The 13,910-nt window shown below is 35.5% G+C and overlaps 1 protein-coding gene across 8 annotated transcripts in view; it reads left to right on the forward strand.

The window, feature by feature from the left end:
* PLEKHA5 (pleckstrin homology domain containing A5) overlaps positions 1-13,910 on the forward strand; it is a 230,602-nt gene that overhangs the window by 120,584 nt on the left and 96,108 nt on the right. For all 8 annotated transcript variants that reach the window (XR_011235770.1, XM_069491517.1, XM_069491519.1 and 5 more), the window contains one exon: positions 13,803-13,886. Coding sequence is in view for 6 of the 8 variants with exons in the window: in XM_069491517.1 (XP_069347618.1) it covers positions 13,803-13,886 (84 nt within the window). In the remaining 2 variants the exon portion in view is untranslated. The remainder of the gene's footprint in view (positions 1-13,802; positions 13,887-13,910) is intronic.

Genomic DNA, 13,910 nt, shown 5'->3' on the forward strand with positions numbered 1-13,910 from the left:
GAGCTGCTGCATGTGGCCAGAATTAGGTTAACTTTCTAAAGTGGTATCTGACAACATGCAAAAAAGTTGATGCTGAAGTTTAACTTCTTATAATTTACTGTTTGCTTCCTTCCCAATGGTATATTAAACTTCTATTTAATTCATGTTACAATAAAATATTACTAATTGGCATTTATTAGGGCATAGTAGAGTTGTCTGAATTAATGAAATTCTAAGTTATATGTATATTTAAATGCTATATTATGGCTTTTAAAGGACAAGACTATCTCTGATTATTGAAATGTTTCTGAGTTGGAATTCTCTGTTTTATTTTATCTTATTTTATTTTATTTTACTTCTTTTTTAATCCCCAATAAGCTAGTTAGAAACTTAATTTTTATTTTAAAAATACACAAGATTTTTGTAACTTTTTTTATGCAAGTGACTATAATTTTTCAAATATGTATTCTTTTAAGCCCCTAAAATATACCCTGTGATCATTTTTATTCAGTTATGTAGCTTTATAAGTGCTTTTTTCATAGGTCATTCAACAGTAAACTTTAACCTTAGATCATATTATCAGTGTTCCTCATCATTAAATTATAGCTGTATGCAATCCATTGTACTCTATGTTAAAGGTGATGCAGAGAGCCAACAGTCGTTTAAAGCAAAGGAGTGACATATCAAGAAATCTTACTCAACTAACACATTCAAGTACAGGTAATATTTGGTGAGGGCTCTGTTAGGTCTAGGTAATGTACCTTAGTGCTTTATTGTTTCAGAAGGGTAGGGATTTTGTTGTTGGTTTGGTTTGGTTTTCGCTTTTTGTTTTCGGTTCCCATTTTATAGAAAGGAGTTGAAGCTCAGCGTGGAAGATGGACTAAATAAGAGAGTGCCTGGATACAAAGAGGTGGATTAGGATGTTGTTGAGAGAGTCTTGGGATTTCAAAACAACATCTTGTACATGATAAATTTGTACAATTTTTGTCAATTAAAAAATAAATTTAAAAAATAAGCCTTTTTTAAAAATCTTTGGGACGTACAAGCCTGTACTAGGACAGTGGCTGAGAAGTTATTAGCTATCTGCTCTCATGCAGTGATTTCTGGTGGCAACCACATATATCACTTATTCTTGAACACTTGGCAGAAAATTACTTCGGTGAATTTTTGTGTCCAATTTAAGAAGCCTATTTCTGTTTTAACCATACAGTCCCAGTTAACCTTCCATTTAAGAGCTTCTTTAGTTCAGATTCATTCAGATGACTTGCAGTTGAAAAAAATTATCTTATTTTAGGCATCTTTGTTTTTAATTTATCAAGTGATATAAAATGTAATCATGCCATAACACTCAGGATGGATGTGATAGGTACATTTGTTTTTAACTAGCCTAGTGTTGAGTAATTCTTGCATTACTTCCCAAATTGTTTAAAATTCATTAAAAAGTGTTCATTTTGTAGATTCTTTTTTTTCCCCCTGTATTTCACCTTTTTTATTGAATTTGTAATAAAGGAGGTAGTGAGGGGGAGGAAGCACTTAAGAGTGAGAACCCATGTTAGATTCTGGGGAGCAAAAAATTAAATCAACCAGAAGGGGAGTCAGGGAGGGTCAGAGGGAGCCTTGCCCACCTTTCAACATCAAATCAAGAAATCTGGGGGAAAGCAAAGGATTAGGAGAGAAGAGAAACAGACATCATTTTGTAGATTCTTAAGATGTGTATTGGTTTTATTTAAGAAAGCTTTTTCAAACGTGATTTAGAAATTACCTGTAAATAACCAAAAAACTAAAACAAGTGAATTGGTATGTGATCTTTTGTTTTGAACTTTTAATTTTTTTTATTTATTTTTTTACTGTTTTTAGTCTATAGTAATGGTTTCAGCCTTGTACTTGAAGTGTTACATCATGCACATATTTTTCCACCAGGGCTTAAGCCATCTCCTTTGGTTGGGTCAAGGAACATTTTTGGTGTCTGTTGGCTACAACACATGCTTTACAATTGTTGCTATTTGTACTTAAATTCTTTTATACTTGTAAGGGGGGAAATGTGAGGTAACTTTTCTAAATCTGTTGTGGTGATAATTTTTTCTGAGCAGCTAAGGGTGGAAAATGATTGTGAAGCTTCAGATGACAGAACGATGGAAAAGAAGAGGTATTGGGTTTAAAATGCAACTGGAATTGAGAAAGGTTTCATTACATCATTACAGTGCTGCAGATAGAAATGGTGTTGGGGTGATGCTGGGCAGTGAGATGGGAGGAGGAGGGTGGAGGAGCAGCGAGAGAGGCGGTGCATGCGCTGCACTTCACCTGCTGTCGGTGGAAGAAGGGAAGGGCCTGGAAGGAAAGTGTGCCTTTATTCTGTTAGTGCCGTTGAACAGAAGATGAAGGGCGCAACTGAGTCAGGGAAGGGGCAGCTGTTGAAAAGTAGGGATCTGAAAAGGAAACAGCTCAGACCTTGGCGAGGCTCTTACCTGCAGCATGACTTCTGGCAACTTTCTAAATGCTGTGAGCCTCAGTTTACTCGTGTAAAGTAATACCTACCTCAAAGGGGCTCCAAGAATTGATTGTCAAGTGTCACGTACAGTGTGTGAGCAGCACTGAGTGTGATGCTTAAGTGGTAGCTGCTGTTATGGAGGTGGTCGTGATATTTAGTGCTGGCGGTAAGGATCCGTGGGGTTTCTTTTCTTCCAAAAAATTGAAGATTATCCATTTTCCAAACAATGAGAGGAGAAAGGATAGAAAATAAAGGGTTAAGACCAGAAGGGAAATTTGTAGATGGTGGGTAAGTGAATCACTGAGGTTTTTAGCAAATGTCTGGAAGCAGTTAGTTCTAAGTTAAACAAGGCAAATGGCATTTAGAACTAAATGTGGGGAAAGAAAATATGTACTTTTCATGTTTTGGGAAAAAAAAATTACAATCTTTTAGATTGCTTACTCAGCGGTTATTTCTTCACATAACCAAAGCTCAAGAATTCAGCTTCTCTCAAGAAAGGCAGGGCACTTTTAGTGTTTTTCTTTTGTTCTTAAAACATTGGCTTTAATTGTAGGCACAATTTCTATGCCAGCATATTTTCAGTTTAAAAATACATTGCAAAAGCAGTCATTGTGGCAGCCAGATTTCAACAAAACATTTTTCTCCTTTTCATTAAAATGAAAATAAATTAAAATAGTTATCTATACAAAACATTAATATAATTTAAAACTACTTTGGGCTAGCCTAGAACCAATTGACTTAATAACTAAGTGGCTGCTACAAACATGTTTTTAAAACTTAATGAAGATTTGATTGTTGGAGTCCCAGAGTTATAAAACATTATATGATTTCTATTGGTCCAATCTCCCCAATTTTAACACAAACTGAAGAGTATAACTGTCTTAAGTATAACGAAGCTATCGCCAAATTGAGAATGTATAAAACTGTTGTACTCTTTTTGGTTTGCGTAGAAGGATATTGAAAACAAAAGACTTATAAGCACACGTCTGAGCTGTTTTGCCGCGTAGTTTTCTTTATAGAGAAATACAATAGCTTCCATAGTTTCCACACCTCTTGTGCCCACTCCAGTCTAACAGTATGGATATGTGGCAGCTTTTATGGGTTGGGTGCTTGTAAAAGTCCGAGTCATGACACTGGCTTCATTAGCAGGATTGCCAGAAGAATTACCAAATTGCAGCTGCCAAACCACTGCGCTATCCTATTTTTCTTAAACTAAATTAAACCCTTCTTTCTTTCCCTTAAGGGAAATACATGATTCAGAGCAAATCATATAAATAGGTTTGCATCTGAGTTTAATAACCAAAATCTCTTCTGTGGGCCAGAGTTTTCTAAAATACATATTACTCTTTGGGCACAGTGGGTACAATTTCAATGCTACTTCCATGGTTACACATATAAAATTTAATAAAGCTTGCTTTTTCTGACTGTAATGTATCACTCTGAAGAATAGTATTGGCTATTACTGACAATATGTTAATAGCAATTTCAATATTTATTTCTTAAATTTGAAAAGAAACAGGATAGATTGTGTATTAAAGCAGTCACTGGAGGTACCCATGAAATAAAGGTTAAAATAAACCCCACAAAAACAAATGTTCCCACAGGGAAGAATTGCAGTTCTATGGGTAACAAGGATGTAATGATTAATTGGCCAAAACATTAAAACATTTTTTTGTTAAAACATTTTTTGAAAGTAGAAATAAAATCTCTTAAGTTCAGGTTAAATCACTGTTTTTACCTTCCCAAAGCTTCCCAAAGGAAGAATATAGTAAAACTATTTTTTTCTTGTATCATGTAGAACAGAGAAATCTACTGTTCAATATACTAGAGTAATATTTTCTTTGGACCACGTGTAAGTTGCTTTGTCTAAGAAAAATAGGATGTTTCTTAGCAGATAGGCTTTTCCTTCCCCTTCTTCCTTGCTATTATAATACAGTCTCATTTTATTCACTTTCCTCTAGATGGGCCACAGACAAAGTTGTGAATCTTGATTGGTGTAAGCTCCCTGTAGTAGTCTCATTTATTTTGCCATTGATTGAAATGGACATGGAATGTCATGTCTTTGGCTAATGAGATTCTAGAGAAAGATGGCCAGGGAGCTTTAGGGAAACTTCTTGAAAAGGGATGTGGAAAGAGAAACTTTGCTTTTAGCACTAGACTTTGTGGTCCAGAGTATCATTTTGTGATAATTGGGATACAGAAGCCAGCTTGGGCCTGTGGGGCTGCCTAACTGAAAGGGACAAGCCAACTCTATAAAGATGGCAATGCTGAGATATTACATAATCCTGAGTCATCATCTCCTTGAAATCATAAATATTCTTATTTTAAAATCAGGAATACTTTCCATACTTGATTGAAAGAATATGTCATATACCAATTTGTTATATGTAACGTTGTTCTAATTTTTTACTTTAATTTTTACTAGATTCATATTTTAATTTTTTTCTAGATTTTATTTTAATTTTTTTACTAAATTTTTTTACTTTTAGTACTAGATTCATTTCTGTAAAAACCAGAAATCCTGATGTTTTAAACAACTCCTATGAGGCTATTTAAACCTACGTGTAAATATCAGATACAAGATTTTTGCAGGCTGGGTGCAATGGCTCACGCTTGTAATCCTAGTGCTCTGGGATGCAGAGGTGGGAGCGTCACTTGAACTCAGGAGTTCTATACCAGCCTGAGCAAGAGTGAGACCCCATCTCTACGAAAAATAGAAGAAATTAACTGGGCATGGTGGCGCATGCCTATGGTCTCAGCTACTGGGGAAGCTGAGGCAGGAGGATCACTTGAGCCCGGGAATTTGAGGTTGCAGTGAGGTATGATAATGCCACTGTACTCTAGCCAGGAAGACAGAGACAGAGTAAGACTCTGTCTCCAAAAAAAAAAAAAAAAAAAAAAAAAAAATTTTTTCATTCAGCAGAGTGTTGCATGGTTTTGGTATTATTTTGGAGGGATAACAGGAGTTTTAATACCAGATTTCATTTGTCAGTCCATAGTTAATTGCATTAAACACTTCAATTTCTCTCCTTGTGTGATTTAACATGCTGTTACAAATGAAATAGTTCTTTAAGTTTTACTGGCTTTTATCATTTTTAACTAGAAATTTGAAATGCCATATTAACAGACAAATTTTTTTCCTCTCTTCTTCCAATCTCACAATTTTATTGGGGTTTATATGTGAAATGTGTATTTTATTTATATATTATGTGAGAGAGAGAGAATATGTATGTGTGGTAATGGTGTTTTTTTTGGAAATGCCATTGGCATACTCCTTTATAACTGCTGAGAGAAGACTGTAACTGTAGCAATGTGGACGGCACAAAAGTGTCTTCCTCCAATGACTGTGGAAAGGGAGACAAATATCAGCTTCCCCTATTTTCAAAGTGCTGTCATAAAATTTAAGTTATTACAAAAAAGCACCTGCCACTTAAGAGTAAATTGCTCTGCTTCCACTAATAGGTTATAGGAGCTGTGTGGTTTATCAGCTTTCCCTTTTTATCTAGGCTGCCTGAAAGCTCAGAACTGAGTTTTCTGCTTGAAAGTGTAGCCCAGGTTTTCTGGTAGTTACTTATATAATTCATTTTTTTGACTTATAAATATATAAGAAATGAAAAGGAATTAGGTAGACAATGAATTTCTATTCTATCTCTGGTCGACATGTCATTTTCAATTTGTTACATAATTTGATGGAAATATATATGCCATTTTATATGTACATTGGTTGATTCATCTTAAAATCCTTCAAAACCAAATCATTATCAAATGAAATAATAGTTCCATAAGGGCTTTAAAGCAGCAGGTCTTTCATTCAATATTCTGATTATAGTAAATGATTAAATCTCTGGTAACAAATAGTGAAAAGAACATAACAGTAAAAGAACAAGCAATTTGTGTTGCTATTTATCAATTTCTTGGTGTCTTTTCTAAAAGAGACATAGATTCAATAATTTTATCCAGGCCTTTAGTAGAGCATAATCCTCAAATAGAGCTTGTGAATATGACTTATTTCCTTCAGCCCTGAACTCTCTGAAATACCATTTTTGTAAAAAGTGTTGTTTGTCACTATTTAGGAACCTTCTGTTCTACTGCTTTTGCTAGCGTGAAAACGTAACTCATCTTCCTGTGGAGCTTTTATATTAGAATTACTTTCTCCTTTAGCCCTTTGACATACTAGAGGCAGACATCTTTACCAGAAGCATGAAAACCAAGAGAGATCACAACTTTGCAGTAAATACTGAATGGTGGGATAATAGGAGTTTTAAATGATTAGAGTCATGTGCCATGTATCAGTCACTGACAGACCACATGTACGACGTGGTGGTCCTATAATGAAACTGAAAAATTCTTATCATTTGGTGCCGTCACAGCCATTCTAACATCTGCGTTTGTGGTAGTGTGGTGTAAACAAACCTACTGTGCTGCCAGTCATATAAAAGTATAGCATATACAGTGATATATAGTACATCATACCTGATGATAGTAAATGACTATTGTAATGGTTTATGTATTTGCTTCATCATTTTTTCATTATTTTAGAGTGTACTAATACTTATCAGAAAAAAGAAAAGTCAGATGTAAAACAGTCTCAGGCAGGTCTTTCAGGAGATATTCCAAAAGAAGGCATTTTATTGTGGGGGATGGCTGCTCCATGCATGTTATTGCCCCTAGAGACCTTCCAGGGGGACAAGATTTGGAGGTGGAAGACTATGGTCAATGATCCCGACCCTGTGTAGGCCTAGCCTAATGTGTATGTTTGTGTGTTAGTTTTTAACAAAAAGATTTGAAAAGTAACAATTTTTTAAATAGAAAAAAGCTTGTAGAATAAGGATAGAAAGAAATTAGTTTTTTACAGCAGTATAATATGTTTTAAGCCAAGTGTTATCATAAGAGTCAAAAAGCTTAAAAACATTTTTAAAGCTAAAAATTAAAATATAAAAAGCGTTTATAAAGTAGAACAGTTACAGTAAGCTAAAATTAATTTATTATTGAAGAAAGAAAAATATTTCTTACAAAAGCAGACTGGCCTAAGTGTACTGTGTTTACAATATCTACAGTAGTGTACAGTAACAGCCTAGGCCTTCATATTCACTCACTAACTTACCCAGAGCAACTTTTAGTCCTACAAGTTTCATTCATGGAAGTGTATCATTTTTTATGTCGTACTGTATTTTTTACTGTACCTTTTCTATGTTTAGATATGTTTAGATACACAGATACTTATTATTGTGTTATAATTCAGCACAGTACCATGCTATACAGGTTCATAGCCTAAGAGCAGTAGGTGATGACAGATAGCCTAGGTGTGTAGTAGGCTACACCGTCTAGGTTTGCGTAAGTACACTCTATGATACTTGCACAACCACAAAATTACCTAATGACACGTTTCTCAGGACGTATCCCCATTTTTAAGTAACATGTGACTATATTTGGGCAGGTGCTAAGTTAAACTTTTAATTTAAATAGTTAACTAAATTCTGATAATATAACATATGCTCAAAAGTTCTGAAATCCATACTAATAAATAACATTTATTGAGGGCTTCTTAATGTTCCAGGCCATGTTTTACTGCTCACTCTTTTAATCCTCATAAAATCTCCACTGTGAAGTAGGTCACATGAGGCCAAGGATTTTTATGTTTTGCTCACTGCTCTCTAGTACCCACAACAGTTCCTTGTTGTATACAATAGTCGCCCCTCATGTACAGAAGCGTACATTCCAAGACCCCCAGTGGATGCTTGAAACCATGGATGGTACCAAATCCTGTAAATACTGTGTTTTTTCCTATACACACATACCTACGATAGTTTGATTGATAAGTTAGGCACAATAAGAGATTAACAACATAACTTAACAATAAATAGAATAATAACAGTATTCCACCATCGAATAGTAAACTATTTGAACGGAAGCGATCTGACACCAGTGCTCAGTTATCAATCTGATAAGTTATTTACTAAGTGACTAACGGGCAGGTGGCGTCGACAAGCATGGAGACACGACAAAGGGATGAACCACGTCCTGCGAGGGACAGAGCAGGATAATGAGAGATCTCATCATGCTGCGCAGAATGGCGTGAAATTTAAAACGTATAAATTGTTTATTTCTGGAATTTTTCATTTAATATTTTCAGACAATGGTTGACCTTGTTGACTGAAACTGCAGATAAGGGAGGACTACTGTATATAAGATATGTACATATATGTTTTACATATATATGTGTGTGTGTGTGTGTTGACTAAGTGAAAGAATAACCTGTGACACAGCTACCATCTTAAATTGCGGCACAGAGAGGTGAAGTAAGTTGCCTAAGATCACCCAGCTATTAAATGGAGAAGCTGGGATTCAAACTTATATAGTCTGATTTTGGAACCTGTGCTCTCAACTGTTGTTGTTTTCTGCTGTCTCTGTTGTATCTAGAGAAATGGAGGAGCACACAGAAACAATAAATGTTCCTTATTTAGTAGAGTTAATTATTAAAGGGCTGTGATAGTCTGATGTGGATAGTCTGGTCCACCTCAGCACTATTGACATTTTTGGCAGATACTTTGATGTGCATTATAAAATGTTTAGCAGCATCCCTGCCTTTATCCACTAGATACTAGGAGCACCTCCCTAATTGTGACATTCAAAAGTGTTACCAGAGACTGTTCAATGTCTCCTGGGAGGCAAAATCACCCCCAGTTCAGAACCACTGCTCTAGGCCTACACATTAAAACATCACAGAGGGCAGTCTGAAAGGAAGAGTAGGTGAACACCTGGTGTCATATTTAGAAAATTTTGGACTTCCTTCTAGGCCACAATGAATTCAGAGACAAGGCAGAATTTGTTTTGTGACGATAGTTATGTTTTGTCCCTTTTTATAAGGATTTTTCTGGAAATACAGATTTATGTAAAAACCATACGTTTCCCATTTTCTGTTTCATTCACAAAGCATAAAATCTCTGGCCAAAATTTTAAAAATGACACCTTACTTGAATGTCTGTTAAAGCTTCAAATGCATTTTTAGTAGTATGGTAGTATATTAGTTTGTAATTTGGTAGCACAGGAAGTTTTGCAATAATTCAACATGTGTGTTCAGTTTTACACGTTAAATGGTTAGGAAATACATAAATACTACAATAAATATGACACTTGGGGCCGGGCATGGTGGCTCATGCCTGAATCCCAGCACATTGGGAGGCCAATGCAGTAGGATCCCTTGAGCCCAGGAGTTTGAGCCGCAGTGAGCTATGATTGTGCCACTACACTCTCCAGCCTGGGCCACAGAGCAAGACCCTGCCTCTACAAAAAAAAAAGACACATAGTTTGCTTGTGGAAGTGGGCAGTGGAAGGGTTTCAGCTTATGAATTGTTAGGAAGTGTTGGAAGGAGGGTTATCTGAAGTTGAATGGAAAGTTGTATAACCAGATGTGGTTGGGTGTGTTTCATAAAACAGGCAATGAACTGGTAGATGTTTGAAGTGTGTGCAGATGTATATTTTGTGTATTCCTATGTGGCTGGGTTTTGTTCGGCACGGTTTTCTGCATTCACTTAGAATTTCTCACAGACAAAATCATGCATAAGCAAGTGCAGAATTTGTATTAAGCTCAGATTGTTCCCTAATGTTTGAATCATTATAGCAGAGCTGATCATTTTCTTGATCTGAATTTTGAGGTCCTTCAAAAGCGAAAACAAAAAAAAAAAGTGTGATCTACAGAAAAGGATGGCAAGTATAGGATGAAAAGATATAATTTGTAAGTAATGCAGTCTTACCTGTCTTCCTGCCTTTCTGCATGGTCCTGAACAGTCCCCGCCTTTGTGCCAAGGACAGTGGTCAGGACGTAGCAGTGGGCCAGCCACCTCCCATAGTGTGTCAAGTGCTGTGTCTCTTAAAGGTTTTCTAAATATTAACAGAGATGGCTTTATTGAAATATTTTAAAGATTAATTTTTATTTTGTTTATGTGACTTCCATTTATTGTTTATGTAACTCATTTTTAGTTTCAGTGAATGATTTAGAAACTGTGTTCACCCTTTAATGATGTAATACTTTAAAATGTAACGTTAGTGTAAAAATGCAGTGTAAATGCTAGAAAGTGCAGAGAAGATTGACAATCCTATCAGGTAGTAGAAAATTGGCCATGTTTAAACAATTAAGGCTAGAGTTGATGTTTTGATTAGAGAACAAAACATTAATATGTATGTTGTTTTACAGGAGATGACAGGAGTTTTTTCATTTTAACTACCTATAAGATCTGAGCCTTCTTACTTTGAATTTTTTAGAAACCTACTGATCTTGAGTGACTATGATTGAATGTACAATGACGTCATTGTACAAATTTTGAACTTTAGTGGGGTTGTTTAGTTTAGTTTTGTTGTTTTGAAGATAAGAGTCTCACTTTGTCACTGTGGGTAGAGTGCAGTGGCGTCATCTTAGCTCACTGCAACCTCAATCTCCTGGGCTAGAGTGAGTCCTGCCTCACTCTCCCAAGTAGCTAGGAATACAGGCAGGTGCCATGACTCCTGGCTAATTTTTTCTGTTTTTGATAGAGACAGGCATCTCACTCTTGCTTAGGCCAGTCTTGAACTCCTGACCTCAAGGGATCCTCCTGTGTTGGCCTCCCAGAGTGCTAAGATTACAGGCGTGACCGACCCCCCCAGGGGGTCAGTTTGCCTTTGACTAGGCAAACTTCAATATTTTTGAAAATGAACTGTATATCTTTTAAATTAGTGGGCCAGCACCAAATTTTAGAAGTGTCGTATAGGTTAGAGCAAATAAATAAAGAGAGGACTTCTGTGTTTACTTTAGGTTACAATTGGGCATATGTAGTGGTAAAGGTTATTTCTTTCATTAAATGGTAAAAGACTTTGGTGTTAGAGTATCCTTGTAAATTTTCTATGAAATTTCATACCATAATATTAAGCAAAAGAAACCACCACGCTGGATACATTTGAAGAAGTAAAAGAACATAAGTATATTCATAGTTTATGTTGGTTTTAGTCAGTGGTTTTTTAACTAAGATAGAATCCTAAGATTTTTTATTCAGTTTTACATTGAGACATTGTGATCTTTTAAAAGTGCTCAAATACTAAAAATGACAATTTAATTGAAATAGCATCCACTTTTTAGGAAAAGAATGTATGGGCTTCTTTTTAATTATTCATTGTAATTTAAATGTGTACGTTACCCCTGCATCTTTGTCCAATGGGTAATCAAATCTATTTGGTGTTCGGAAAGCCACAGTAGTACCGTAGGCCTATAGCCACTGCAGAGCCATGTTGTATAATTTAGAGCTTCCAGATCATTAAGATTAAAGTCTAATATATTCCTCTCGGGCAAGATGACACAGCATAGGGAAATAATGCTGTAAATAGGGGATTATTTGTGTATTTCTTTTCCATCTACCATTTAACTCTAGCTTCTCCATTCTTCATCATCAGGGTGTCTAATCCCTGCTACAGGTTACCCACTTCCCCTTGCCCAGCGTTTTGTTCTCTATAAGAACATCAGAATTTCCATACCTTCACATATTTGTAGTATTCATCACGTTTGAACACTTCAGTATTTTCCACTTATCTCCAGAGTCTATACTGTACTTAGTTATTCTGTTATCAATTTATTGTTTATTACAGTAAACTCATATCCCACATGAAACCTAGGTTTCCACTGTGGTGTTGTTTAATTAGCAAGTAAGAAACCAACTTGCATATTTTTTATGTAGTGAAAATAGCACCACAGATATCTAAACTCACCAATTCTTAGCACCTATTATGTATGTCTGTAAAAAGACAAAACCACCACAAAAAGCTGATAATTCATTTGTCCTGTGTGCTTTTTTAGACCAGTTAATTTAAGAGATAATGGGAACATTATATATATTCCGTTAATAGTTCTACTGTTACAGTATTGAATATGTAATTTTTTTAAGCTGTGTGCTTTTTTTAAAATATGGTTTCAGTTTTACTTAATGGATAAAGTTTCAGATACTGTGCTGCCAATTTTAAAAAATGGAATTTAGGATTTGGAAAAAGAACTTAAGTATATGAACTTTACCCGAAGGTTTGCAGCTTGTAGCTACAGACTTCCCATAATACAGAGCACATACGATAATCTTTTTTTTTTTTTTTTTTTTTTTTTTTTTTTGAGACAGAGTCTCACTCTGTTGCCCAGGCTAGAGTGAGTGCCGTGGCGTCAGCCTAGCTCACAGCAACCTCAAACTCCTGAGCTCAAGCGATCCTCTTGTCTCAGCCTCCCAAGTAGCTGGGACTACAGGCATGCACCACCATGCCCGGCTAATTTTTTCTATATATATTTTTTTTTAGCTGTCCATATAATTTCTTTCTATTTTTAGTAGAGATGGGGTCTCGCTCTTGCTCAGGCTGGTCTCGAACTCCTGAGCTCAAACGATCCGCCCACCTCAGCCTCCCAGAGTGCTAGGATTACAGGCGTGAGCCACCACACCCGGCCTCGATAATCTTTTAAGATCAACAAAGTAATAGTCAACAAAACATATTGAAAATTTTCTCCATAATAAAAGTAAATTTTCTAGGACCAGGCATCCTAATGATCTTTCTTATAAATTGCCTTATGGTATATGACCTAAGGAAAAAATTATTAGCATACAGATGATGATGTGTATCAATTAATATATCAACGTATGTTGCATATTATGTGGCACATCTGATAATTTTGGCTTAGATAAATAGGAGTGGTTTTTTTCCCTCTCATTTTAAGAAGACAGTAGAAGACCTAATCTTATCACTCAACCTAGAAAGAATGATATTTCTCAGGCAAAGGTTTTACTCTCCAAAAAGTCATCCTTCAGTTCAAAGCAGTTTTTTTCCAGTACACGTAACAAATAGATTTTTCTTTGTTTCCGTTGTTTCTACATTTCATTTACCTTAGATTTTTGTTTCTCCTTCAAATTTCATTTATCTACAGCATACCTTCCTCAAGTGTCACAAAAATCAATCCCATTACATTATTTACTTAAAGATTCTTTTGTAAAACAGAAATACCATAAATTATGCTCTTTCAGAACCTTTTATTTGTTTAATCTGCTAGTGCCCATATAGTACTACTGTTAGATTTTTTTCCCCCATTTATGAATTTGGCATTAGGTCCCTGTAATGTGCCCAAATTGGACCATAAGACAGTGGAGGTAGGTGGATTCTTATACTTATTTTTCATGACCTACCTACAATATGTAAAATACAATGATCATGAGGCAAATCAACATACCTTTGTTTATAAATAGTGAAAAGAAAGGACTGAGGTGAGACTGAGAAGGGTTACGATAAAGACGTGAGTATTTAAGTACCTATATATTCTCTTTCTCTTTTATTCTTCTTGCAGCCATAATGAAAGGAAAGTGACCTGCAAACATCCAGTCACAGGACAACCATCGCAGGACAACTGTATTTTTGTCGTGAATGAACAGTAAGTAAAGAGTTCCACAGAATG

Source organism: Eulemur rufifrons, chromosome 16, assembly GCF_041146395.1.
Source record: "Eulemur rufifrons isolate Redbay chromosome 16, OSU_ERuf_1, whole genome shotgun sequence".
NCBI lineage: Eukaryota > Metazoa > Chordata > Mammalia > Primates > Lemuridae > Eulemur > Eulemur rufifrons.